Raw genomic sequence first — 23576 nt, forward strand, 5'->3', positions numbered from 1 at the left:
GAGCTGAGCACGTTTTAAGAACAGGGGCACAGTCGGTAACTTATTTCTGATTTATTGTCTGCTGGCGTCTTCAAGAGCACTTGGACGCTTGGGTTTTTGGACCTTAGTTAAAGTGATTTACCTCGTTGATTATAAAACTCACGTTATTAATGTAACAAAGATGTCCTTCCAGGAAAGTAAAGCTCACATCTTTGTATGAGAGACGGGTTACATGAATATGAAGCTGCCTACATTATGTCGGCTGAATCACTGCACTGTTTTAGTTGTGGCATTAAAAACAGAGTATGCAGGAACAACACACAACAGGCAGCTGACCTAACAATGTTAAATGTTCAGAATTTACAAGACCAGAATGAGGGCCTGTGTCCTCTGACAGAATTTATTTGTGCTGTCAGTGCTCACAACCTCAACCTCAGCACTCCTCAGCAGCTGTTTGGAAGTTGTCCCGTAGCGCGTCCACTTCCCTTCGCAGTGGCCCTTTCTTTTAAATGGCTTCATGTTGGCTTTTATTCAACTGTATTTTACAAAGAACGTCAAATCAAATGATAGAAATTGTGTCGTAGCTCAAAGAACATCTCTAGATCCAGAAATTGTACCGTTAAAAAACTGCTGTGGTTAGTTTCTCCTCCGTACTACTCAAGCGGCAAACTCCGGTCTCAAACGATGAAGCCAATGCGGAAGTGATATAAACTGCAATACATCGAAAATCTGCTTGAGGCTGGCTGCAGAAACACCGGTAACCACATAGATATGAATGGGAAAAAGACGATCTTTGCAGCATTAATAAACATGTTTACAGCCTGGTTCAAAAAACAGCTTGGCCCTACAACGCTAATCTCTCTAATGGCACACACTGTACGGGGGGTGAATTTTTTTCTAACGTGATGGTTAAGAAGATATTAGGATTATGAGTTTTGCCCAAATAAGGACATGACTGACGTGACTCCCGGTCGGGAACACACAGCCATTGGCTAAGAGACTCACACTACGTCACACTCTGCCTAGTTGAGTTCCGCATTACCAATATGGCTGCTGCCGTCGATTGGCTTCAAAACAGCTCTCAGGAACAGATGGGTGACGTCACAGATACTACGTCCATATTTTATACAGTCTATGGTACTACTACGGTTGACAAAGATTGCAACAGAAGTCCCGCCCCTTCTTGATTTTGATTGGTTGGTGATGGAGAAGTGAAATGCATGAGTCCTGATCTGAAAGGTAAACTTTTCTCAACTAAGAGCGCCATGAACACAGCAAATACAATAAGCAGCTGACCCCTCGGGTCCACAGGATGCGTTGCGTTGCATTACAGCTGCGTCGCGCACTGCGCAGCCGATACGTTCCCATTCTAGTCAATGCTCTAGGGTCCACAGGCATGTCTCAGCTCCTTCTGTGCGCCAGGGCACAAGCCCTCAGACGGAGCAAAGCCGTGTCACAGGCGTTATAAGGCGCACGCGCATCCTGTTGACTCCCGGGATGGCACCACAGGCTTTTTGCACTCAGGATGCTGAGCTTCCTAAAAAACGTTGAATTGCATTGGCTTTGTATAGAAAATAGGTGCTGCAAGCGCAAAAAACGCTGTTAGTGGAAACAGGCCCTTATCTGTTGATGATCAATATTACAGTGTGTGGGTGTAAAAACAACCTTAGAAAGAAGCCCAACAAGTTTTCTTACAGTGAAGTTCAAGGAGAGCATCTGTCTCTATAATGACATGAAACACAGTTCCTTCACATCAGCACAGAAACATTCAGGTTTGATGAGGGCTGCCTCCCTCCTTTCTTCTCCTCTCCCCTGGTTCCCTCTTTTCCTCCCTCCCTCTCTCCTTCCCTTCGATCAGTGTGTGTGTGTGTGTGTGTGTGTGTATGTGAGAACAGCCAATAGGCAAGTCTGCCCTCCATGTTGATAGTACACTGGTCTGTCTTGGAATGCCCACACATCCTGATAGCAGCGACTATTTATGGCTCCAGTGTGTGTGAACAAGGAAACGCACAAAAGAGTTCATACTTTCTACTTTCACCGAGAGCACGGCCACATGCTCTGCTGCTCGACTTGACACACTCACAGTGAGCAGACTTTCTGTAAAAAACATTAAGAAACGTCTGCAGCCAGACAGTCAGTTTCCTGAACATCGACTGTTACAGAGCTGCCGCCAAACAAACAACTTCTCTGGTGTTTTAGTTTTAACCACCGGTCAACAGATACTTTTTATGATTTTTTTTAAACTCAGTAAAAAATGTCCCCTCTGAGATGTTGGGGGAACTTTCTGAACTGACTGACTGATGACTCGGTAACTTCAGACATTGCAGTAATGTTGCTTAAAATCTGAGTTTTGTTCATAAAACTAAATGATACTTGAACGTGAGCTTATCTGGACACTTTGCGCTGACCAGTGTAACTTAAAAACTCATAGAAAGCATGAGCGTCACAGTCCTTAAGTTTTCTTTACTCATGCACAGTCTGATTCAGTCAGGGTTTAGAGTTAGGCTTTGCCACACTACAGATACGTCTGACAGACTCACTAACAACACATATTTTGTGTATAAACAACCAATACAAACTCACCCAACTATTCTCATTAACATTTAGTTGACTGTTATGAGGCATACTCAGACTATCTGTGTATACAGTATATTTAAACATGGATGCTGATAGGCCTCTACAGTGTATCATATGCCTCTCTCTATGCCTGTATATGATTGTGTGGTGTGTTGTGTGTTTGAGCAAATGTGTTCACAAGGCTGTTATGTTGAGTCCAGGTGTCACATTTCTTCACTGTGGCACATGACGACCAGAGAGGGTCAGGAAGCTGGTCATCTTTTAAAAGGGACAAGCCCTGCAACTAATGCATGCCTGCCTGCCTGCTTGCCTGCCTGCCTGCATGTACACCACACACACACACACGCACACGCACACACAAACACACACACATGCATATGCATATATCTACACACTGAGAGGAGCTGTGACTGCTGTGTTGATGCAGACTCACAAATATAAGCTCCAAAGTGTGCAGCATGGAGAGTTTACACTGTGTGTGTTTGTGTGTTTGCAGAGTAATTGCAGCTCGTTAGGAACCCCAGAGAGAGCAGCCTCAGAGTCATTAACTGCCGTTTCCGGCTTTCCCTCTTCTCTCCCCCCGTCTCTTCACCTCTGTCAGTCTTCTTCTCTTTTACTTCAGTCCCACCACCTCATCTTTCTGTCACCTCTCCAAAATCCGCCAAGTCTACACTCCCTCTCAAAATCCCACGTTTATGCATCGCACTAAAATGTCTTTTTTACCTCCTTTTTTTCTACCTCTCTTCATCCTCTGCCCTCAGATCAGACCTTCTCTCAATTGCCTCCTTCTCTCTCTTCCCCCCTCTCTCCATCTCTGTCCATTGAGCTGCAACAAGGACCCTTAACAGCAGCACCTGAATCAGCCCTGTGTATTATCGCTCGCGCTTGCTGAACAGAAAACACACACACGTCCACACGGCTGAATGTCACTTTCAGTCATGTTTACACACAGCCTGTCGCTGATCATATTTCCTGAAAGCACTTTTGTGAGGGTTATACTTCATGAAAGGACAATGAACAGAAGTTTCTGTCTTAACTAAGTGGAGCTGGTTTTATTAAGGTCAGAAGAAGCTCAATGTGTCAGCTGGAAGGGAGCCGCTTTAGAGAGAACAAAGTGGAGAAGGAGGATGATTCATTGTTATTCTGTAATTGTTTCACACCAATTACACTGTAAAGCACAAATTAACACACCAACACCTCTGCACAGTCCTGCAAGAATGTGCCAGATTTCTGTTTTTTATGTGTTTGTTCTTCCTTCATCCTGCCTGCTGTGGCCTCTCTGAGAGGACAGGGACAGGTTGAGATGTTACCTGGTGGTAACATATTTAGAGTTTCATCCTTTGAGCTGTTATTAGTTCAGGTTTTCACACCGCTGACCAAGAATAGTGCCCAGGACCTTTCTAAAAACAGTGAAGGAAAAACATACAGGCCGGAGGAAGGGCATCACATAAAGTCAAAACCACGTAATTATATTGGGTCAGAAGTGATGATTGATGAGGTTTAACTGAGTAGAGGATATGTATTTACTGTACTCAGTATACATTTTGTCGTTATTGGACATCGTTTACACAATGCAAAGTAAAATCTTCCCCTTCTTATAGTTTTTTTTCGCTGGCAGCGCCTATTTTCTATTCAAACCAAATGTGATTCAGAGTTTCCAGTTCTCTCCGTTGAAAGCAGTTCAACTTTTGGAACACCTCTGCGCTCATCAAAGTCCCTTCTTGATCACCGACCAATCAGAATCAAGAAGGGGCGGGACTTCTGATGCCAACATTTTATCAACAGCAATGGCGGAGATCCATACGTAGGAGCAAAGTTATCACTTGTTTTTTCGTGGTACAATTTCTGAGTTTAGAGCTGCTGATGCTCTGACACGATTTCTATCAATAAGCAGAGGTGGACAAAGTACACGTCTTCAGTACTGAAGTTAAAGTATAGATCCTCCTGGTCAAACATTACTCCGATACAAGTGAAAGTTGTTCAGTCAGATTCTGACTTGAGTTAAAGTCCTGGAGTACTTGATTCACAAAGCATGAGGTCAGTCAAGAATGCATGGGTGAACATTCTGCTCCGTTCTGTTTATGTAGAAAACATGATTTCATATCTAAAAAGTCTACTATGAAATATAAACTAAGTTACTACAAACACAGACAAGTTTACAATGTTCATCTGGAATCAAAGCAGTGTGTTAGCTCCAGACCTCCACATGCTTTCTCAGGTTAGATGCTGATGTTTTGGAGGCTGTGATGAAGTTTGTGTGGTAAACAGATCAGAGATTTACAACAATACAAACAATCATTCTTTATTTCAAAACCTCAAACGTGGGTTTAAAATATGGCCGTGGTGCTCAGGTAGAGAATCATCATCCTTCTCAGTCATAGCCATCATCACCACGACTAAATGAACGCACTGATCTGAAGAACGTTTGATCTACGCTCAACCAAGGTACGGCTTCACCACTGAGACAAACCAAACACAAGAACACCAACAGTTTACAGTCTTTGGGATCTGATTTCAGAAAAGAAGACTCATCAGCTGACTTCAAAGATAAAGTAGTGAGTAACTAGAGCACTGATAGAAATGTAGAGGAGTCAAAAGGATGATATTTGTCTTTAAATGGAGTAAAAGTAATAAGTTCCCTAAAAAATAATACTCAAGTAAAGTACAGATACTCAAAACATGTACTTAAGTACAGAACTCAAGTAAATTTACTTTGTTACTGTCCAACACTGGATATAGTTTGTAGTTTCTTGTTGAAATGCAGTTGAATGAAATCAAGCAACATTAAACGCTGGTGAGAAGTGCTCTGAAATTGAGGTCGTGGGCGCTGACTGTGCAAAAAAAACCTCAGCAGTGGACATGACCCCTTGACCAGGCACTTTGGGGTTTGAGCTCCTCGTCATTTTCCCTTTTCTGTATTTTATTGCCTCGTCCGAATACTCTTCTACAAACATTATCAGATGAACAGAAATATGAAAAGGTGCCGTGACTTCATTTTGGAGTAGGTTGACCTCAAGGGTAAATATCAGGATGAATGGACAGAGGAGAGTGTTCAGATTTAAAAGAAACCACATAAAGAGACACTGTCAGCCACAATTAAAAAAACTGAGCATGCTGTTGGTTAGAGGAGTACAGTATGTGTCAGTTTCCCAAACTTACCATGTTGGGGTAATTTAAATTGGAAGCATTATAGTTGTTTAAATTGTTCCCTGCCATTGTCTAAAATATGACCTCCAAAGTCAAATGAAATCAGTCAACACAGTAGACAGTTGTTAATAATCAGTAAACAGCTTCCTCTTTAGATAATCCTTCTGTTTCTTGAATAACCACAGGTGAAAGAAGGCGTTAAGAAATGAACTCTGAGCAGATATTTATCTTTGAATATGAGATGATAAGATTATACGTTTCTATTTTTGGGCTGAGTCAATGTGATCACACAGAGAGATGAGCTGCTGTGTTGAAAGTTCTCGGATGAACTCCCTGAACTCAAACACTCACAGATTTATCTCTGTGCAGATGTGGAGAACAAGCAGCCTTTACAACACGACGTAATGAAACAGTTGTATATATGAATAGTTTTGCTGGATTAAAAGCAGGTTTGTGTATCTTGTGAAGCACCTTGTTGATGAAGTCTTTGAACATGTTAAAGTGAGCAGCTGAGAGGCGGCTGTCACCTGTGCTGCCAGCTTTAAAGCAAGTCTCTATTTTTCTTTTGTCCTGATCCAAACACCCCGCCATTATTTAACTCTCTTCTGCCAACACGCTGCTTTCCCCTCTCTTCCTCTCCCTCCCTTGTTTTCTCAGTCTGTCTTTCTTTTCCTCCCTCCAGCCTCGCTCTCTCTCCGTCTGGAAGCTGCTGAGGAGCTGAATGGTCAGAGCCAGGATGAAGTCATCATGTCTTTATATCATTATATTCTCCTTTTACCTTTTTTAGTCACAGAAAACCCATAAGGGTGGGGCGGCGGGGCATAGATTGGCTGTCGATGGGAGCGGCACACACTCACACACACACACACACACACCCTTTAACCCCGTTTTGTGCCCACTCTCACTCCACCAGCAGGCCCAGTCCTTTCCATGTCGACTCCCTCACAGTTTCCATGACAGAGCCGTTTTAAATGGGCTCAGTCACTTTTCTTTTTGGGAAACGCTTCGTAAAGTGACATTGACGCTCAGTGGATAATGCTCCACTTTATTACTTCTCAGAAATAATCATTGCTTTGTGGTGTGTCGGTACAAAAACACCTTTGAAGCTCCACCAGATTGGAAAACTTTGGATGTAGTTTCAACCAATAAAGGACGAGGACAACAAAGACTACCTGTGCTGCGTCAGACTATCTAAGGACCAGGGCAGCCTGGGAAGCTGCTCTCATCTTTAGATGTATTTTAGGGTTTTCTAAATTCAGAGTTGTTATTTCTGTCATGTTTTGAACAATGTAGCATCTTCAACCCAACACGAGTCCAGCTTGTTTGACGTGAGCTCAGCTTGTTTCTAAATCGGGCTTCCTTCAGTGTTTATTGTTCACAAGGTTTTTATCAGGAGCCGATTTAACCACAGAGGTCTCCTCCTCTCCAACACAAACAGACCCTGAAACATAACCCGTAAAACACTAAATACAGCACGGTCTGATCAGAGTCAGATCTTCACTGCTCTTCAGGGGACTTAAAGTGAACTACGCAGCCATGTAAGAGATTTAATGTCACACTGATCTTTGGCTGATCATGCCAGCAGACTGCAGTGTGATTGGTTTTCACAACCTGGAATAAAAGGATCAAAAGTTTGTAATCATACCAACATCAAACTTTCCTGCTCATCGTTTCAGGCTGTTCTATGTTTATGAGAGCGTACGTGCTTGTGCTCTGCTGGTTGAGGCCGTTAATGATTTAGAAGTTGTTTTGGACACACCTACACCGACCTGTTTGATGAACATCCATCAGCAGCCACTAATCCCTAACAAGCGTCTTTTCATCTAATTTTCCACTCAAGCTAATGTATTCATGTGTGTGTGAGTGTGTGTTTTCCAGCATAAGAACATACACATGGACTATTTGCCATAGACAAACTTTCCACACACACGCACACACACACACGCTCTCTTTTCTGTGTGTGTGTGTGTAAGTACAGGCTGAGTAAACCTCACAGTGGTTTCCAGGCCCAGGGTGAATAAAGGTGCCTTTTGTCAGGCCTTGGGTGGGTTGGGGCGGCCGGAGAGGAGGCGGGGTGGGTGGGGCGGGGGTGTCCAGTCTGGAACAAGCATGAATGTTCCCTCAGTTCCCTCAGACATCGCACTTCCCTGCCTACTTTCACAGCAGTGCTAGAAGAGAGCGAGAGAAAAGAGGAGGAGGAGGAGGACCTCAGGGTGGGGTAGGGAGGGGTGCCAGGGTGGAGGTGGTTGAGGAGGAGGAGGTGGGGTGTATCCGAGGAGGTGAGCGGGAAGCGGGGGGGTGGGGCTTGTGTCCAGCCAGTGAGCTCATTGGAACAGCGTTGTTGTTTTATCCTCCTACTGAGCGTGTAGTTTTTGGAAGGCATACGAGCCACCAGCCGACCAGCTCCCTCAGTCGCCCCTCACCGTCGCTGCAGTGAGGAGCCACCCCCACCCCCTTCTGCCTTACACACACATCCATGCACTCTTCAGCCTGCCTGCCTTACCCACAGGTTGTTGCAGCGAGATAACGAGGTCACGCAGAGACCTGGCCGTCTAAATTTGCGACATCTTTAACTTGTTAGTTTTTTTTAGCCTTTCTTCTCTCCTGTCTGAGTTTTGGGGATTTTTTCGCACAGCTCTCCTCATCTTCTTCAGTGAACGGTGAGAAACGGAGCGGACGGAGATTCACGCCGTGCAGCTCAAGGACGAACACTCAGAAGCTGTGCAGAGAGGAGAGAGACCCAAAGGTGTCCTAACTGGATTTTTTTTTTTGTCTTTCTCTCTCTCCCTCAGCCGTCTGGAGCACCGGTGGAAAATGATCCTTTGGGCCCGCTGCCTCCTGGATGGGGTAAGTTTGCCTGACACACTCTGAACATACACCTGAGATACTCTCAGGGAGGGCCACTGATGGTTTATCAATGATTTCAAGGTTTGGCCTGTGATAGTTACCTGTACCTGCTAGAGGTGTTGAAGTGGGTCAGATCAGTAAATGGACTCTCAGGTCAAGACTCCAACACTAAGGCCGTACAGCTGGTCAAGATATAAACCAGGGGTACTCGATTCAGTCAGTTTCACTCAAAATGAAAGTGTGCTTTTGACTCCTGCAGGCCGTGTTGAGGTGAGGCAGCGTTGTCTTTCCTCTGAGCACACTTTTAAAGACGTTCAGTGTCGACAGCAGCAGAAACTCTTTCTTCTGCGGCTCATTGTTACTTCATCGAGTCTCTTCCTCGCTGCTCAGATTTTATTGGATTGATTTATGTCTCCTCTTGGTTTTAATTTTGCTCATTATACCAATCCATCATTTTTTGAACTCCTTTTACTCTGAAGTCCACAAATTACAGAGGCCAGATTTTTATTGATGGGGCTCTTCATCATCTAGGGTTTTCTCAACTGAGCGATGTAATCGGATCTACACAAAGTCATGTCACACACATTTATTCATTCATTCATAAAGGAGCAGTGCTGGCAGGATCCGTCCCTTCAACATTTTCACAGACTTCATCACAGCCTCCAAAAAACTCCCTCTGCCCATGATGCCTTTTCAACATGCTGCGGTACCTCAAGACCAAAAAACCTCAATTATATCACTGGCTCGGGTTCGCTTCTCTGGCGCTCTTTTTTCATCTGCGGTCGCTTCCTTCGCTTTTCCTTTTTTTTTTTTTATAACTAAGAGTCAAAAAGAGAAGGACGGGACAAAAGAGGGGAAGATGCAGGAGGAGGAAAAGAGACGGTGGCAGGAGATAGAGAAAGGCAAAGTGAGGGGGTTGAAGTGGATTTTATAGTGGGGGGTGGAGAGGGTCGGAGAGAACGCCATTAAGAGTTGCAATGTGAGCACTACTGTTTCTGGGCCGTCCACACACTCCTGTTAATGAGAAAAAGATGTCTGAGCCACGGGGAGAGGAGGAGGAGGAGGAGGAGGAGGAGTGGGAGAAAGGGGCACCAGCTACTCTTGCATGAGACCAGTGCTCTGCCATACACACATACTCACACACACTGGATACATTTTCACACACTTCATTAAAATTCTAATTATGGTTTGAGGTGCCATGAAGCCGATTCAGGTTGTTTCCTTCTTTTATTTTAATATAAAACCCTGGCCCCGTGATTAATATTTAGCTCCCAACAGTCCCTTTGATTTTTAAACACTCTCACACTCTCACAAACACTTCGGTTTACCCTGGTGAGGTATTCAGATCAGGCCACAGTGAAATATCACACACTCTTACTGGTTTTCTCTCCTGGTGGTGAGATATTTTTTTGTCCTTGGGCCAACATAAAGAAAAAGAGAGAGAGAGGGATAGAGAGAGAGAGAGAGAGAGAGAGAGAGAGAGAGCGAGAGAGTGAGGTCCCTCCGACCCCAGACTAATTATTGGAGTCTACCCGATATCTAGGGGTTTATTATAGACATGAAGACTTGTGTGTTTTCTTCTGCATGCAATAGAAAGACTTTTTTTAGATGCAGAAATCAGTGCATGGTGTGATTTTTGAATGGCGTCATCTCATAGTTTTTTCCAAAATTTCAAACCCTGACTCTGTAGTTTACAAAATCTTTAGCCCCGTCTGCAGCTCATAAAGAACAGCATCACACATCACAATTCAAGGATTCAAGGATTCAAGGTTTTTTATTGTCATACCAACGCAAGCTGTCGCATGAGATGGAACGAAATTTTGTTTATCAGGTCCCGTATAAAGCCACAATAAGAACACACAAACTCTAATAAAGTAGGCTTAGCCTGGGGAGTTCGAGAAGCCACTGCAGTCCTCTCAAACGTGAGAATCTTGGGGTGCTGTTGGCACAGCGGTCTAAGCACCCCACACACAGAGGCTACAGCCCTCGTTGCAGAAGTCGCAGGTTCGACCAGCCCCGACCATTTACTGCATGTCCTCACCAAATCTCCACTCCCTGCGTTTCCTGTCTCTCTTCAACAGTTCTGTCCATAAAGCCAAAAACATCACTTAAAAAAAAGGAGTATCTTAGTCTGTCTTCAAAATGAAACAAAAGTGGATTTCTGCTGTTTGTTGTCAGTGTAAAAGCTTCTCCTCATCATCCCCTGCTCTTCTTGTTTCCACAGAGAAGCGTCAGGACAATGGCAGAGTGTACTTTGTCAACCACAACACACGAACGACACAGTGGGATGATCCTCGGACCCAAGGGTGAGATTCTGCATAAGAGAAATCCCTAAAGTGTGCGTGTGTGCGGGGGTGTTTGTGTGTAACTGTGTGTGTGTGTTTGCATGGCGCTTTGGGTGTTTGCTTGTAGTGGAGGTTCAGTGTGACGACAGACTCCTTCGAATGCTGTCTCAGGAGTCTCCCTCTGATCAGGGATGTGCTGGAAGATCACTGAAATCAAAAAGATGTTTTTCCAAAGCAGAAACATTTTCTAAACCAAAGCAGTGAAAGTGAATCCTCAGACTTTGTTTTGCATGTTGTTTTCCCCCCAGCCTTCTAAGTGCAGCCTCCCGCCTCCTCTGCAGCTCTTAGTGATAAATGATGAATTTAGAAACTTTCATTTTCCTGGAATCACTCTTTATTTCTCTAACCCTTCTTCAACTCTTTAATTTATTATTTCCTCTCACCTCATTCATCCTGATTGAACCTCTTTGCCTCTGAGCATTTCACACATCCCAGACTTGGATCTTCAGTCCCCTTTTACTGACTGATTCATCGTCTGCTCCACTAAAGATCAAGCTGGAGATGTCTGATGCTCATTAAATCAACCTTTGACAGCGCCGGGAGCTTTGTTTACAACGATTACTGCTGCTGAGAGTTTTCAGAATCCTCAGACTCCTCTAAACTACTGAGTTCAAAACAAATATATAAATTTATACTCTATTTCCAAAGAAAGACAGTTGTTTGAAAGAACAGATAAGATCAGCACAGACTCACATCAGTTGAAGTTAATTGAAAACACATCTTGAGAACATAGTTGTAAGTTCCCGTCACAGGTAGTTTGGAGAGTCTGAGAGTCCTGAACGTCTCGTCTAAACAGCAAACAGTGTTGTTCATGAACTTCCCGGTTTGTCAAAGAAGTCTGAGTTATTTTTCCAGACAACTTGCTCTTTATTTCATGATGAGAAAACATGAGAAGAACAAACTACAGCTGGGGTGGAACAGAGAGTCACATTTGGCCACATTAGAAATGCCCTCTGAGTCACTCGCTCTTGTAATAAAGTCCATTTGTCTAAAGGCCTCTCCTGCTGTAGTGAAGCTTTACTGTCTGGTAGAGCGACCAGTCTAAATGAACCGGCTCAGAGGAGTCAAACACCACAGCTGTGAGTTTTTTTTTAGAGTCCGGGGCTTTAGAGCCACAGGCTGGCAGGGAGGTGTGTTAGTTTGATCCCAAGGATGGGGCTGCTCCGGCTGGGACCGTGCTCACTGCCCTCTCCCTGTTGCAGGATGATCAAGGAGCACCCCCTGCCCCCAGGCTGGGAGATGAAGTACACCGCCGAGGGAGTCAGATATTTTGTGGACCACAACTCGCGCACCACCACCTTTAAAGACCCCCGACCCGGGTTTGAGTCAGGGTAAATATTCTCTCAGCTCAGATCATGAAATAGGTCAAAGCTGTATCTTGATTTGACTCCATCATCCTTCTTTAATGCATCTTTATTCAGTCACATTTCATCTCTTTGCCTGTTTGAAAGGAAGACGAACCAACTGAAGCTTCACAAACAGGGCTGCAGCCAACACTTATTTACATTACTAATAATTCATCTGATTAATGAATCATTATCAATGTTGTTATTTGATCAATACAGGGTCAGGAAATTGTTACAAATGTGGATTATTATTTTCAGATAGTCCAAAAGTTACTACCTCTTTTTCCTCATTTCATTCACGACCAACAGATACTGACTTTCTTCTCATGGAAGAGGACAGGAACAAGAAAATATTTGCTTTTAAGAAGCTCAATTCAGAGAATTTACATTTTTTTCTTCTTGAAAAACAAACAAAAAACCTCAAAACCATAAATCCATTTTATTAACCTGAGCCGTTAACTTGATAGTGGACAGCTTCTCATTTATACTAAAGTTTGCAGTTCTTGTCCAAAACTTTGAAAACATGTTTAATTTTAAGTAACACACACACACACACACACACACACACACACACACACACACACACACACACACACATACACCTCTTCCCCCCAGCCTGTGGATGTTTGCTTTGCCTTGAAACAGTCTCAAATCTCACCGCTAAAGTCAGGAGAATGTGCAGATGAGCAACAGCAAACCCACTGCAGACTGCACAAGCTTGTGTGTTAGTGTGTGTGTGTGTGTGGTTGCCAGTGTTCGTGCCTCTGTGTGTTTGTGTTTGCATGTTCTCTTTGTGTGTGTTTGCTTATGTGTACTTTATGTTTAGATGTGTTCAAGTGCATCTGCAGGCTGCTTGTCATGCTGATATTTGAACATGTCGTGAGGGCACCAGGACTCTTCACTGCTTTTACACTAAAGCCTGCAGGAGTGCGAGTGTGTATATGTGTGCGTGTGTGTGTCCGTGGCCGGCGCTCTGCTGCTGCGGTCTCCATTTCCTAACCCCAACCAAGATGTGCCTGGCAGCCCAGAGAGCACAAAGTCGACACATTACAGGCCTCCTTTTTCTTCTCTTTTTCCCTCCTCTCCTCCATTATCTGTCTTTCTTTCTCTCCGTGTATTAGCCTCTCCACTGCTGACAAGGCACATATCCCGAGTGTGTGTGTGTGTGTGTGTGTTAGTAGAGCTTATACTAACACAGCTGCAGGCTGGGTCTCACCTCAGGCTCAGAGATGCAGACAGACTAAGTTTGAGCGACTCCTGACTTTCAAAGTCTGTGAACGTCAGCTCCTCTGAGAGAAGACGCGCCTTCCTGTTTGTTTGTTTGTTTGTTTGTTTGTTGACTCTGTGTTTGTCAGGAATCATCATTTAAGAGTTCCTCTTCTCTCTCTCCCTTTGTTCTGTGCAGGTCACGGCAGGGCGGTTCACCCGGAGCTTATGACCGCAGCTTCAGGTGGAAATACCACCAGTTCCGTTTCCTGTGCCATGTAAGTGTAAGCTGGCGTCAGGAGCTCTAGCGTTACTCTTTCTTTCTCTACAAAAACCATCTTTTCCTTAGCTTACAGGTGCATTTTTTGGTGTGTAAAAGCTCAAAACACTTAGAATTGAATCCTCTTTCATTCTGGTTTGGGTTAACACTTTGTTAGAATAAGATTCAAGTTGTATTTGTGCTCTTAAACTTCAGTCTGAGCATGAATCGTGAGACTTTAATCTAACAGATACGAGCAGATTTGTGCAGGTCAACATATATTATTAGTCATAACATGCAATAAAGCAGCTGTTCTCACTTTGTGAATCAGTCAGTGATCAAACTCACAAAGTGAAACACAGCACAGATAAACAGAGTAAACCCTTATAGCAGTGTCTTACCATGTTACTAGTTTTCTCTTCATGTGTCCAACTGTCTGACAAATAAAGTCTCTTAGATTACCTCACAGCACCTTCATACAACAGTACAGTCATTTCTCTGTGTCACAAGTCATACACAGAAATAAAAAGTACCAGCAGCTTTAAACATGGACTCATATCTCTTAGCATTTTTCCTGAAAATGCTAAATGATACCTCTCCGCTGTATCGCCGTGAAGACAGAAATGTCTTGCAAAAGCTCAGAGAATTAAGACCCCAAACATCTAGCTGTCTGTACGCATAATTGCAGTACAGTCAGGATTGTAATGTTTCATCAGATCTAGTTTAAGATTTGAGGACAACATTAGTTTGCTTACAGTGACAGACAGGAAGGTGTAAACCAGGCATCCCTGTCACGTCTACAGTTAGTCTAAAACGCTAGAGAGAGAGCACATCATCCCCATCCTCGCCTCCCTCCACTGGCTCCCTGTTCATTTTAGGATTTAAGATTTTAATGTTTGTTTTTAAACCTTTAAATGGAGTAGCTCCACAGTAGATTTCTGACCTCCTGAAAAGTTACACTCCCACAAGGTCTTTGAGGTCTACTGGTCAGCAGCTTCTTGTGGTCCCTAAGACCAGGCTGAAAACCAGGGGTGGACGTGCCTTCTCGGCAGTGGCCCCCAAACTGTGGAATGAGGGCCCCCCCCGTTTCTATTTTAGTTTTTATTTTTGTGTTTTTTTAAACTATTTTTTAAGTGTTTAACGTGTTTTATTATGATAATGTTATTTGATTCTCTGACAGCGTTTTATGTTCTGTGTGTTTTAACTTGTTTTACCTCACTGTGCAGCACTTTGCTAAACTTGATTGTTTTTTTAAATGTGCTGTATAAATAAAGTGGATTGGATTGGATTAAAGAAGGGTTCTCTATAATCATGATAAATTGCATTTCATTCAGTCAGATAAATACAGCATGCAAAAAAAGAGATTAGTTACGACAAGCTGACTTATGTTCTGCAGAGTCTGATTCAAACCTGTTAAATGTTTATTTTTCTGCATTTAAAGTAACTTCTTAAAGTCAGTAAACTACATTAAATTCCACCTCTTGATTTGTTTCCATTCTTCCTCTTTCTAGTCCAACGCCCTGCCCAGCCATGTCAAAATCTCTGTGTCCAGGCAGACGCTGTTTGAAGACTCATTCCAACAGGTGAGAGACGCACAAAGCACACACCGGTTCTACACACTTACACAATCTGTCCAGTGCACCAAACAAATCCTCACAATAACATTTGTTTCATTGTGAAATATTAAAACTCAGTGAGTATTATAAATAATAAGATGCTATATTTCATATACATGATGTGTGTGTGTTCATCAGATCATGAATGTGAAGCCATACGACCTTCGCCGCAGACTCTACATCATCATGAGAGGAGAGGAGGGGTTGGACTACGGCGGGATCGCCAGGTGAGAGCATCACGGACTTCGCTCCTCTTCCCTCTGTTTGTTATTAAAGTTTATTTCGGAGGAGACTCTTTTAACCCCATTATTGTTTGTTGTTTGTAATGTTGGTGACGGTGGTGGTGTTTTGTTACTTTTTGTAAACCCTGATTGTTGAGTGTGAACTGGTTTGCGTGTGTGTGTGTGTGCGCCTGTGTGTGTTTGTGTGTGTGTGTGAGATCTCACTGTTAATCCTGCAATGTACCTGTCCATGTTGCCCCCTGAAATCACCTGCCCTCTTCCTTTCCTCCCTACCTCCACCCATCCATCACACCCACCCTGCGTCTGCCGTCCTCTCTGTATCTGTGGTTATTTTTCTGTTGGCGGTGTTCCCATTTTTCTGTTTGGTTTTGCATTGTGTCTCTGTCTCCGGTGTCACGTCAGTGGTTTTACCCTATGGTAGGTGACATCATGCTGTTCTACCACAGGGTAGAACCACGGACGGGATGTTGGGAGGTGTCTGCGTCAGTCCGTCCGTCACTCAGCTCATACACCCCTCCTCCCATAATCCCTGAGGGGGGAGGCAGGGGGCCTTGGGAGCTTGGTTCTGGTTCTGCAGCTGGTGGTGGGCCCTCATTCTGTCTAACATACATCCTTCCACAGTCTGTCTGATTTACTCTTCCTGGTGTATTTATCCCTCATGTTATATGTGTCGTCTTCATGTTAACTATGTGTCCATTTGGGTTTGTGTGTACATGTGTTGATTTACTGTGAAGTCTTAAAGATCTGTTTAAAGCAAAAACTCTTCTTTATTCAAGAAATCCACGTAACAGACTAGACTGATGTGTGAAGAAGCATGGCAGACAGATATAAACTAACATCAGAAGTTCTGACTGATTTGATCATGTGTATCAGTTCTCTTCATAAGATACTAAGCTGTAGCTAGGGATAAATAAGACAAGTTACACATTTACGTTTACAATAAACACATCCAAAACACTATCAGCCGATAATGGCAATTTTACCATGAATGCAGTTTAAAATCAAACAACCAATAAAAGCTGTTTTCGTTTACTCATGAACAAACCTACACATTATGATGCAGTAGGTGCAAGCTGCCATTAATCACAGAGAAGAAGAAGAAGTGCGGCCACTTCAAGCTGATGAGGGAGTAAAAATGGCGTCAACCCGTGTGTGTTTTTGTTGTTTCAGACGACGTTAACTCGACTGCAACTTGCAAAACATGCGCTGCAAGTATTCAGAGAGGAGAAAAAAAAGAGCTCAAGTTTTAACTCATGCATTTTTAAATTCACCGGAAAGTCATCATCGCAAGAAAGATGTATTAAAGAAATATGAAGCAGCTGTAACCATCTCAAAAACATCCACATGGTGAATCCCTCGCAGCAATGATTAGTCGCTGTCTGGTCTGGATTAGTTTAGATTTCTGACATCGTAACAAGTCATGAAAAGCATTATTTATTTATGTATTTATTTTTATTATATAAGAAATGTGCTTTACAAGAAAAGGGCACAAATATGGACAACATTAAAAATAAAAAAAAGACAAACTAAGAAGTGATAATAATAAAAGGAAAACCAAGTGTAGTGGCAACTTTTAGCAAAAAACCTTCTTTGCCACTTCTGCAGGACGTGATGTTTCTGACTCGTGCGTTGTAAAACAAGTTTAATCAAAAATGAAATTGTTGCCGTATAAAATTAAACAAACTGAGAATCTTTTAAAAATATCAACAAACAAAATTCACTTCTCTAGTCGCTATTAACTTATATTTCCATAAAAGCAACAAAGCTATACAAAACCAAACAAAGCTACGGTTAGAAAATATGTTGCTCCTCGTCTTGATCAGAAGAAATCACACATTGCATCGCACATGCTCAGTTACTCCCATTTAGCAGCACCAATTACCTGGAGCATAACAATTAAAGGCACATACACTCAAATTACTCTATGGCCCTAACACCACGGCCAAAACAAAAACAACAACAAAAACAACAACAACGACCCCAAAGAAAAACAGTTGATGTTTATAAAAAAGATATAGCAGAAATAACCTCTAAAAAGTAAACTATGAAAGAGGGAGAGAAATAATAAGAAGACAGTAAATAAATATATTATCAATAATGATAATGAAACATAAGGCTGAATGATAGTTTCCTAATTATTAATTTCAAGGGGTTTATATTAAATACAAAAAATAAATAAATAGATAATAATAATAATATATATATATATATTTGTTTATATATATATATATATATACACATATATATACATATATATGTATATACATGTATAAAAATAAATAAATAGATAATATATATATGTAAACATGTATAAAAATAAATAAAAAGATAGATAATAATATATATATACACATGTGTAAAATTAATTAAATCAATAGATAATTATATATATATATATAAACATATATTAATAATAAATAAATAAATAAGTTATTTATCACATGTATAAAAATAAATAAATTAACAGTGTGTCTTGTGGTGGTAAATGTTTCTGTGGGAAGGTTGAAGGTATGAAGGTTAGTGAATATCTTCAGATGTATTCCAAATATTAGGAGTGGAAAGTGGAAAGATTAATAAGATTCTAAGGAATAAAGAATTTTTTTTTTCCTATTTATTGGTGCTAAACATTAAAATCTTGTTGTTATTGGTATCAGAAGCTTGGTATGTGAGCTTTGAAGAGAAGCGGGGGAGTAGATTGAAAAAGTAAGACAGGAAACAAACAGACAAATAAAACTAAAACATAAACAAAATTAACTCTATAAAAGCATGAAAAGCATTTTTTAAGTGCTTAATTTAGTGCAAATTAAGTAAAATCACAACCTCTTTAACCTCTTCAACATTTATAGAACTCTGAGCAACAAGGTAGTACTAAGGTAGTTTAGCAGAGGGAAACCAGCGTTAGTCAGAGGTACCTGAATCTGCTCACCTGTCCCTCTTACGCTCACCTTACATTATATCCAAACATGTAGATGTTGTGTAGAATGATTTGGTTGAAGTGTTTTTAAAGCGTCTATAAGCTGCTGTGCTGTCTGATCATGTGATTATTGTTTTGTCTGTACTTCATGTTTTAAGGTTTTGTCACCTCTGTTCTTCAGTTCTTGTTTTTAAAATACACAATGTGTTTATTTGTCATCTTATCACCCTGTCTCTGCTCAAAGTAACATCCTCTATGATTAAAATTACTAATCCAACAGCATGCTCTTACTTTGAAAAGCCAAATGATTAAATGCATGGATTGAATCCTGGTCATCACTCAGCCTCTCAGCATCAGGTCTTTGTCTCCTGTATTGACATGCTCTGTCGTCCTGCAGGGAGTGGTTCTTCCTGCTGTCCCACGAGGTGCTGAACCCCATGTACTGTCTGTTCGAATACGCCGGCAAAAACAACTACTGCCTGCAGATCAACCCCGCCTCCTCCATCAACCCCGACCACCTCACGTACTTCCGCTTCATCGGACGCTTCATCGCCATGGTGAGATTGACTTAGAGACAGCTTTGTTAAAATCACACTGTGGATCTGACCCACTTTAGAAACTGAACTGAACTTTGTATTCTTATGTTATTCTTTCTCGTAAGTTTTGATCGTATACTTTGGTGAAGTTGAATGAGAAAACTCACTTTTTTATGAGCAACCTGTAAAAACAGAAGACTGGCTTCTTTTTTTTATCCAAATCTGACAAAGTTTCATTAAGAAAGTGTGAAACTTTGCCTCAGAGGATGCCAGCTGTAACACGGTCTGTCAGAGCAGCTGTTAAGTGTCCACTTAACTCTCCTTTAGGCTTCATTTAATCTGATGAAGGCTGCTGACAAGTGCTGAGCAGCCAATCTAAACTGCTAATGCATTCAGTCAAATCAAAACTGATTTACCTATTACTGAGAAGTGTTTTCTCACTTTTCTAGTCACTACATAAAATTCTCTTTGACCTGTTTCAATCAAACATTGCTTCCAGAGATTTGACTGAATGTTGTGGTGCAGAAACAGTACCTGTTCTTTCCATCAGCTACATATCTAGTGATTAGAGACCAGAGCTTCTTTGAGAGGGAAAAGTCTCAATCATTTTTATTCAGAGTTGGAGGTTTCTGACACAATCTTACCTCCACATTTTGGAGATTGAGAGATGCAGCCAACCAGCCTCACTGCAGAGGAGATGATGTGCTGCAGCCTGGCCTTAACCTATCCTATGTTTCAGTTGCTTTCATTAAAGAGACCAACAGCTGGATCTGATCATGGAGAATCAGATTTTAATAATACCTTTTATGCAAAAATGGTGCTCAAATTCTTTGACGTCTCATTTGATATCTCCATTAAAAAAAATCCCAAGTGATGCCACATCAGTCATTGTCCATCAGGGCTGAAAATTATAAAAGTTAAAGTAAATAAATTAATAATAAGAATAAGAATAAGAAGAATAAGAATAAGAATAAGAATAATAATAATTAGAATAATCATTTGAAAAATAATAGCAATAATGATCATGATGATGATAATAATAATAATTAGAATGATAATCATGATGATATCAATAGTTGAAATTAAATGTATAACAACAGGAGAAAAAAATCTTAGAAACATTACATCACAAACGAATCAATCAAACAAAACAACAGCAGCAGCACAGTGGCACATTAAAAGTTTGTTGGAATAGGAAACAGTCTCAGTCCTCAGATCTCTGTTTTTAGCTTTTTATGTGTGTTAGCTAGTTAACTCTAAGCTTCATCAGCTGCTAAAGTCCAAGGGTTCCCAAAGATACTTACTCAAGGTCGCAAATTTATTTTTTTAGGTAATCTAAAATTTTGGTTTATTGTCATAACTGTAAATATATATATTTTAAATGATTCATTTAGAAATAAAACTTTGCAAATACATTTTCTTTCATTAGCTTTCTGCCTTTCTTTAGATGACTCTTAAGGTCAGAGTTAGAGTTAGTTTACAGGTAATCAACAAAAGCATCAGTAGTAGCGGTTAATTCATAACAGCACAGGAAACACAGACACATGTAGGCGGCTACTTTTCTGCAGACTAGCTAAATTAAGTATGAAGCTACATTTAATCACTTGGAGGGACAGTATGGGGTCACAAGTCTTTGGCACCAATATTGTGGGGGTCATGAAAGGGAACCCCTGGCATAGTCCACCAGAATCTCTGACTGTACTGCTGGTGGCCAAGTGCATTGTGGTAAATGTAGGCACAAAGGAAGGTAAATAAAAAACATGCATCCCTCTAAGAATCTTTAGAAAACATATTTGAAAACTCTTTAGGAACATGAAGCAGTAAATTAAAGATCTGTCCCTTTACATAAAGAGACATTTAACTTGATATGTCACCATGAACCATCACGGCGCTGTCTTCTTATTGTGTGCAGGTAAGTGTAGTCGTTGCTGGGCGATGGCAGCAGCTGGATCCAGACTTTTTTTCCCTTCAGAATGATCAGAGACAGAAACATTGTGTTCATGTGTGTGTGGACGTATTTATGAGGTGTTTTTAAAATGTGTGTTTTGTGGAGCCAAGCTGTATTAAGTCGTTTTCCTGTGTTGTGTGGTTATTTATGGGACATTAGGCCTTAAAGTGACAGTAGAGACAGGACATAGGTGTGACAGCAGCAGAGAAAGCTGATGTTATTTTTGGTACCTCCGGGCTTTAACCCTCGCTGTGCTGGCCGTTCATACATGATGTACGGTAAGGACTATAACGTCTCTTTCTGGGATCCCCTCCAGAAAGCTGTGGGCCCCAAAACCGACACCCTCCACCCCTCCTTCTGTCTGCCACCCCACCCCTCACCCACACCATGACCTCACTGCCGCACCCAGCCCACACCCGCCAGCAGCCACCTATATTTAGTCATAAAATGCACTTTGCTGACTGGCCTTATAAAGATGCCGGTCTCTGTATCTCAATCTCTTTCATTTACCATTCTTCCCTTTCAGTCTTTACCCCTCATTTTCCACTGACATCCTCTTCCCCGTCTGTAAACCTCCCTTCATGTGTGTGTGTGTGTGTCCTGGCTGTGAGACAGACACATGGTCGGTCAGGATACAGTAGTACAGAACAGCCTGTGACTGAGTCTGTCAGTGGGCGTCTGTGTTGTTCTTGGCTCATCACTACTCTGAGCCCTCTGTGGGTTTTTGAACATTAAACAGCTCCATCTGGCTGAGAAGACTCACTCTACCTCTTTGTGAATACACACACACACACACACACACACACACACACACACACACACACACACACACACACACACACACACCATGGAGACATTATGACTTGATGTGTGTGTGAAGTGCTCTCAGTTAGTCGAGGGTTTTGTCTGTGATTCTGTGACTTCTTTCTTTACGATGAGAAGGATCAGACATCCTGAATAATTCACAGATGTCATTTTTAAGGATATTTTACACACAGAAACAGTCACAATGTGTGCCCTGTCTCAGTTTGGATACCCCGTTAAGTACACTGCCATGTAGTATCCTGTGCTCACATTATTTGTGTACACAGAATACATGTGTTCTTTAAATTGTAAGTTGTGTCATCTCAAATCCTACATTTGGAGTCTGTAAGAGTAGCTGTAGGTGAGTGATCAATGAGGAAACGGAGTGTCATTAGGTAATGACAGGGCGTGCTTGGTTCATGGTAACTGTAGTTGGGAGGTTAATTTAGGAGAGTGGAAAGGTGAATCGTTAACTCTTCAAAAAGTATGTGAGACCTTACAGTCTGAGGATGATTCTTGAGACTGATATCTTAGTTTATTAAAGCTGGGGTTGGTTAATCAGATTTAGATCCACTTTTTGTTATACTGGTTAAAATGATCTTTATGTCCTGATGGTAATCAATACATAATGTGTTATTTGAAAAAAGGCCTTTATCTACAGCCGGAGTAAACCTGGGAAAACATCAACCAATCCCTGCCATCAGGAGCAAAATGATGAAACCAACCAATCCCGTCCTGCCGTTCTGCCCGCCTCCTGCAGTGTTTCACCTGAGGCTGTTTCTGACTTAAATTTTTGACCATCACACTCTCACTCCCAGTGCAGTGCATTTTAAAGCAAATTGAGACGCAGTGAAATACATGTTTGTCACTTTCTGCCGCTGAAGTCCTGGAAAGTGCACATATCAAGCGTTCATGACACTGAAATCACATTATAGCTTTGTCCTTATAACTTCCTGTATATAAAAGCAGGCATGGAGCTGCCAGGACTCCAGGAATAAGAAGCCCATTCATGCTTCCTGTAAAGGTGACTGGCTGCTAAAGCATTTCCAACACCTGAATGGGCATGAAACAATCCCCAGTGAATCATCAGCACCAGCTCTGAGCCACTGAGAGGAATGTATGTGCAGTTTGTCTTCAGCTAATTTGAACCATATGCCACTAAAGGCCATACAATAACACTATAGTCCTGCAGAATTACAGCAAGGGGGAAAATTCTCGCCGCCGCCCCACTTTGTTAAACCCAGGGACTCAAAGCTGCCGTATCATCATGTTTGGTGAACTGAGGCTGTGTTTTTGTGTGTCTTTGTGGATTTAAGTAGTGATGACAAGGAGAGCAGGTTTCTTATTGTGGTTTGTAATGTAACGAATCCTCCCTGCAGGCGCTGTACCACGGGAAGTTCATCGACACCGGCTTCACGCTGCCGTTCTACAAGAGAATGCTTGACAAGAAACCCACGCTGAAAGACCTGGAGTCGATAGACCCTGAGTTTTATAACTCCATCATGTGGGTCAAGTAAGTAACTGAGGGGTCATCTCTGAATCTGTTTGTACTGTCAGGAAGAAAAAGAAGGACATTTCACCAGAAACTCTTTTATGACTCTATTTTGAAAGCACAGACACATAAATGATTTTCTACTGCCTGTTCATTTAAAGCATGAAAATGACTCCTCCGCTTCATGTTGCTTATGTAGGATAATAAAAAGAGCAGTGCAGGGGTCGTCCTGGGAACTTATTCAATTTCATTAACAGCAAAGTGGAAAAAGAAAGCTGATGGAAATAGACTCTGAAGCACGCGCTGCTTCTGTTTTAA

The 23576-nt window shown here is 41.9% G+C and overlaps 1 protein-coding gene across 2 annotated transcripts in view; it reads left to right on the plus strand.

Annotated features, from left to right (window-relative positions):
* wwp2 (WW domain containing E3 ubiquitin protein ligase 2) overlaps positions 1-23576 on the plus strand; it is a 67914-nt gene that overhangs the window by 39132 nt on the left and 5206 nt on the right. Inside the window, exons 11-18 of one of the 2 annotated variants that reach the window (XM_034685722.1) lie at positions 8496-8550; positions 10775-10856; positions 12098-12226; positions 13647-13725; positions 15218-15289; positions 15461-15549; positions 18876-19035; positions 23146-23279. In XM_034685722.1, the coding sequence (XP_034541613.1) occupies positions 8496-8550; positions 10775-10856; positions 12098-12226; positions 13647-13725; positions 15218-15289; positions 15461-15549; positions 18876-19035; positions 23146-23279 (800 nt within the window). The remainder of the gene's footprint in view (positions 1-8495; positions 8551-10774; positions 10857-12097; positions 12227-13646; positions 13726-15217; positions 15290-15460; positions 15550-18875; positions 19036-23145; positions 23280-23576) is intronic. The other variant, XM_034685723.1, reaches the window with a different exon arrangement.

Source organism: Notolabrus celidotus, chromosome 6, assembly GCF_009762535.1.
Source record: "Notolabrus celidotus isolate fNotCel1 chromosome 6, fNotCel1.pri, whole genome shotgun sequence".
In the NCBI taxonomy this organism is placed as follows: Eukaryota; Metazoa; Chordata; class Actinopteri; order Labriformes; family Labridae; genus Notolabrus; species Notolabrus celidotus.